At 40.0% G+C, this 6,193-nt stretch overlaps 1 protein-coding gene across 1 annotated transcript in view; it reads left to right on the plus strand.

Moving 5' to 3' along the window:
• Positions 1–5,932, plus strand: part of LOC138013673 (roundabout homolog 1-like) — a 24,892-nt gene extending 18,960 nt beyond the window's left edge. Inside the window, exon 3 of the mRNA XM_068860760.1 lies at positions 5,598–5,932. Within this exon, the coding sequence (XP_068716861.1) occupies positions 5,598–5,932 (335 nt within the window). The remainder of the gene's footprint in view (positions 1–5,597) is intronic.
• The last annotated feature ends 261 nt before the right edge of the window (positions 5,933–6,193 follow it).

Genomic DNA, 6,193 nt, shown 5'->3' on the forward strand with positions numbered 1-6,193 from the left:
ATATTTCTCGTAAGTTCTAGCGTGACAAAGGCAATGGTGGAAGATGTGGAAGGTTTTGAATGGTGTGTTGAAGCTGAGCGAATCGGGTCTCGGGTTTTACATTTAAAAGGAAAAAAGAACTGTCAATGCGCCATCTCTTTAACTGTATAGATGTAATGGCCGTTTTGTCAACAGGATTCGGAAAAAGCTTAATTTTTCAGATGTTTGTCATGATTTGCGGAGTGCGAAATAAAAGAACTTAAAACGAAGAACCGGCTTCTCGAGTATCATCGTGATTTCTCCATTTCAAAGCATAATACGCGATCAAGTAAGTGGTTGAGGTGAATTCTATGGGAATGACAGCCTGTAATTTAAATGAAAATCTGGACTGCTTGGACAATATCCATCAAGGGAAATTCAATATTATTTACGTGTCAGCTGAAGCCGCTATGGCGTTTCCGTAATTCATTAAAAGCAAAAGATTCGATCGTTATTTAACAAAACTTTGGCAGCGCTTATTGTCGACGAAAAGTTTGGACTGAACTGAAGTGAGCTTTTCGCTCGCTTGCAAAAGATACTTTATTTACGCAGGATGAATTAATAAAATGCCTGTGAACTATCAGAATCCACATGTTTCAGGATCAAGGATATTCGTCAAATTCTCTGCGTACCTTGCCTGATGTAAGCTTGAGTCCTATATCATGGATTGAGACAAGATGAAGACAACTACGCAGCCTGTTAAATCTTCTCTTAATTATTGTGAGAAGAAAGCGGCTCCTTTGTAAAGTTATTCGATTTTTTAAAGCACTTTTACTTGCTATTTCATCTACGATTTCGTGACGATTTGACCAAAAACGTACTGTGGATTATCAAACTAGCGAGGAGGTTTGCCTGTAATTTCCAGGAGATTTAGTACGATCCATTTCGTCAACCACTCTGCACCAACAAAATAGCCAGCAAGTCGCACTGAAATCGTCGTTAGTTTTAAACTTAAACCTATTTGAATGGTTTCATGGTCAGCTTTGCTGGAGATTTGCATTTAACGGCCTTACTTATTACCCATCGAACTCTGTACGAGTTTATATGTTTCTAAATTTCGTATTTTACGAGCGCACGGATTGCTTACAAGTTCTAAAAATTGGCTGTTGTTTTCGATAACTTCTATTCCAACCGCTCTGCAAATAGCAGCTAGAATTTGCCCGTAAGTTTCTTTTCGATGGTTTAAACAAATTCTCAGAAGAAACATAACCAGTCGTACCCGGCTTAGAAGCTGCCGTTACAAATTTAACATTTAAAATCTGCGTTGATCACTCGGTGTTTCCTCGGTGCCTCGGTTTGTTTTGTCGGAAGCCAACATGTGTTAACATGGTTATCTTTTATTGGCTAATTTGTTAATAAGACGTCAATCAGCGTGTGTCAAGTCAACCATAAAAAGGTGGGCGTTTTTCAAAAATAGGGGGTCTTCTTGCAAGCGTTCCCTCAGTCTCTTGCCCCAACTTCCGCGCGGCCAGTTTGCGGAAAATCGTTTCGAAGCTCTTTTTGTCGAAAAGGAACGCTTGCTACGCAGGCTACATGCTGAGTGACACTACGTTTAACGATTCTTTCTATTAGCCTGGATGGATACAGGTTTTTCTTTAGGATGAATGTTAGTGACGCGATGTCCTCATTAAACGCTTGCCAGGTGTTACAAATCTTAAGAGTTCTATCAACAAGGGTCTTGACTAGCCCAATTTTGTATGAAAATGATGTTAAGCTAAAAAAACATATTAATAAGCCGGTGAATGTTTTCTTACGGAATACTCTGGTAACTACCGTAGGCCCCGTGTTGTCAACGTATATATCTAGAAAGGGAAGTTTATTATCTGATTCCGCTTCCATTGTGAACCGTATGTTGGGATGACGGGAGTTGATGAAATCAAAAAATAGTAGGGCATCAGACTCCGTATGAAACAAACAAAAAGTGTCATCCACGTACCGTCGATAGAAAGGAATTTCCGACGGGAAAGTGTCTAGCCACTTCATTTCATGGTGGCCCATAAAAAGATTGGCCAAGACAGGTGCAAGCGGCGACCCCATAGCCACACCGTCAATCTGGTCATAAAATGACCCATCAAAAAGAAAATGCGTTTGAGAGATGGCTATGAAGAAAAGCTTTTTGAGGTAATCGTGTGTGATTTTGAAGTTAGGAATACCCTTGAAAATATATTCAACAGCGAGATCGATACTCTCTTCCAAAGGAATGTTTGTGAACAAGCTCTCAACGTCAAAGGATACCATGTATTTGCCTTGCATGGAGAGGCTTTGGATCTCCCGTACAAATGTAAATGTGTCAACAGCACACTGTTCGGATGGAATGTGAGGCTGTAGGAGACTGCACAGGTATTTAGCTAGCTTGTAGTTGTAGGTACCAATAGAAGAGATAATCGGGCGGAATGGTGGTAATGTGTTGGGTGCACGGGTCTTGTGCATCTTGGGCAGGCCGTATATTCTAGCCGGCTGGGAGCCAGTAGGATAAATGTTACTATAAGTTACGTCGTCCAAGTGACCGTTGGTCTTGAGTTTCCGAAGGAAACGTTGTCGCATGGCTTCTCTCTGTGCTGTTGGGTCATTCTCTAGAGGTTTGAATTTGGTTGGATCATCAATTATCTTTCGTAGACCTGTGTTACAGCATCACGATCACGCATGCCTTTCTTTAATTATGAATTGATCCAGGGTGCTTTATTGGTTCTAGTGCATCTAGATCGGAGTGGTGCATGAATATTAACAATATCCAAAAATTTCGTTTTCCAATCAGTCCACAAAACATTTGGATCTCCAGAACCATTACAGAACCAGTCTTGTTGAGCGATATCGTTACGAAAACTCTCTCGATTAAAATTTAGGAATTTTCTATAAGAAATGGTTGAATGCCCTGTTGAAAAAGACGCGAGAGATAATTTCCTATAAACGTAAATAAGGCGTGATCCAACTATGCACCTGGTGAGGCAGTTTGAGAAGAAGGCGGCTCGTACAGGGCGCTCATCCCTGATAAAAGATACGCACAACAGCTGGGACTACGATTAGAGTTGCAGTACCCACAACCAGTTGGGGTTACCGGAAACTTGGGACGTACTCGACAGAAAGAAGATCAGCGGGTGGATTAAGAAAGTCAGCCATAGCAGAGGCTGTGCAGGGATCGAAAGTGAGAGATGACAAGGGAAGTTAATAGCGGAGAGATGGAGAGATGAGGATGTGGACGAGGAATGTTTTGCTTAACTGTCAGATTGGAAAACAGCTCCAATCAAGACAGTGGCGAGACTGCAAGAGTTATATCAGCAACTCCTGCCAACAAAGCTATACGCCTCGAGGAAGACCAAGACACACACGGACGGTGATGAGAAATGCAGGCCATGTCGAAAGGCACAAGAAGGTGTCGCACACGGGGTGTCAGGTTGTAGAGCACCGGTGCAAACCCTGTACCTGGCTAGGGACAACGCAGCACTCAAGATTCTATTCTTTCAAATGCTTAGGGGCTATCAGACGATAGACGCCACCCCACCCTGGTATTTACAAGTCCAGCCCAAACCTGTGTACCAATACGACAAGGTGACAGCGTACTGGGATGTGCCTGTTTTCGCGAAGCAATTGCAAGTAAAAGCCAACAGAGTTGACGCTAGGCTTTTAGACAAGGAAAACAAGGAGATGATGCTGACAGAGATGAGCTGTCCCTGGATGGACAACAGAAAGCAGAAAGAAGAGGAGAAGACCTTCAAGTACGCGCCCTTGCGACTAGAGCTCAAGAGACAGCACCCAGGGTTCAAGATTCGACAGCTCAACAACTAATAAAAAAGTCTGAAGGAAGAAGTCAAGGCATGAGTAGGCTCACATAGGTACCGAGAGGCACTAAGAGAATGCAGAAAGCCGTCCTGAGAAACACTCCTCACATCGCTAAAACATTCAAAGTGATGTGCTAGCCACTTGGACACCCATGGGACGCTAATGAGACAATACACAATTAGCACGTAGCAGATAGTTCGGATAGATGTTTATTTTATTTATTTTACGTAATTTTATTCCTATCAAATGTAATTTGTAAATTTTGAGTTAATACTGGCTACGTTTAGGACCTGGCATTCAGGAGTTTTGAACTGCCATAATAATAATGGAAACTTTATTTGTCTTCGAATACAGTTGTAAATCTCTGTACGTATAGGCAATTAACAACTGGCTGCTTGAAATTGAGTGATATACTTGTATTGTATACTGTATTTACAAATGAATAAAAAAAAATAAAATAAAATAAAATAAAATAAAAATATATATATATATATATGTATATATATACATATATTACAGTTTTATTAAGTCTGGGCTATCCCAAGTCTTATTTCTACGACAGAATATAAAATATGTTGCTCTAATGGCGAGACTTATCATTTTTTTGATTATATAGTGTTGTTGCGTTTTGTCAATGCCAATGTCATTCATCATTTCTAAAAAGGTAGAGCATTCGTTGGAGAGAACACCAAGGGAGCTCATGGAAAGGTTTACAAATTTGACAGATCTGTAGTTACTTCTCATGTCTTTGACCACGTTCATGTATTTTTCTTTTTTGCGTTCTACATTGTTTTTAAGGTTAGATTCAAAACCAACCGTTAGTTCTAGAATATATAGGCACTTGGACTGTATTAGGAAAAGAAGATCTGGACGATAATTTTCACCAGTTATAATTGAAGGACTCGGAAAGCCATTGACATCAGCATAGAGTGAAGAGCGATCATTAATTACAGGTTGAAGTGAATTGGCAATGAAGTTGAGAATTGAGTCGTGTCTCCAGGTGAAGCGATCAAGGTAATGTTGGCAACCAGCGACAATGTGGAGGAGTGACTCAGGGTTAAGGCAAAAGGAGCAATCAGGACTTTGTGATAATCCCCATCTTGTCATATTCGTACGTGTAGGAAGGGAGTTGTTGATGTAGCGAATGGTAAAATTGTAGATGTTCTTGGGTAAATGAGACTGGGCAGACGACCAAATAGAGTTAACAGATGACAATGAGTGCTTGGTAACATTTGCAATAATAATAATAATAATAATAATAATAATAATAATAATAATAATAATAATAATAATAATAATAATAATAATAATAATAAAGAAGGATTAAATAATATATTTTATCATATGGCCCGAACGGCCCCGCGCGCGCTTTCATTGAAAAACTATTGGAAAAATTACTGTATCATGTCCGGACGCATTAGCGCGAGTAGGGCCGGAAAAAGCCATACGGCCCTACTAGGAACCCGTCTTGCTCCGTGCTATGCAATTTTAGGGGTTTTCGTCGCATTTAAACATCCAAGTAATTTAAAGCCAGAAAAGCAAATGCAAACAACATATTAGATAAATTTTCTGTGCATATTTTTGTTTTTTATTTTGTCCTAACTTCATCTTCTGAGTGCTCTTAAATAATGCAAAGAGCCCATATGATAAAACGCTTATTGACTGAGTTTAGGTCGGGCCGGACAGGAAAATATTTGGCCCTCAGTCATGGCGCACGGACCTCGGGCCAAGTATTTTCCCGTCCAGCCCTCCCAATAAATACATATGAATACATATAATTATATTGTATTTGTCTTTTATAGGTTCTTGTTATTATGCTTCATCCAGTAAATCGTTTATCTACTCACTGTATAACATCAAGGGCTACGCTCCTGTTAAGCTGCGTGTCAAATCGGGAAAGCAGAGTTTAGCTATATTCAGATGTTCCAGATACGGACCAACCTTTGGTAGTCGACACGACATCCACATATATGACAACGCTACCAGCAACCGATATTCGTACACATTATGTGGCCACTCTTACCCCCTTCCCCCAGGGTATTCTTCATCTGATACTTCCTGTAGATTTTATGCAGGAGGAGAGAGCCACAAGTTTACTCCCACCGATATCGAGGTATTCTACGAAACAACCACTTAGAACAAAACGGAAAGATTGCCTTCACTATTCTACTTTTTTTGTGTAATCAGATCACCAGAATTTAGCGTGTTATGGTTTAACGAAAACTTTGGCAATCACTCGTCCGTAAGTGTTTTTATCTTACAGTGATTACCGACTTACATAACAAGTCTTATCGATTTTGTTTCTATTAACGATAACGACAACAAATAATAAGAACAAATTTTGCATGCAAAAGGTATACAAGTAAAAAAAAAAACAACCTAAGGTGCATTCGATTGA

This window comes from Montipora capricornis, chromosome 8 (assembly GCF_036669925.1).
Source record: "Montipora capricornis isolate CH-2021 chromosome 8, ASM3666992v2, whole genome shotgun sequence".
NCBI lineage: Eukaryota > Metazoa > Cnidaria > Anthozoa > Scleractinia > Acroporidae > Montipora > Montipora capricornis.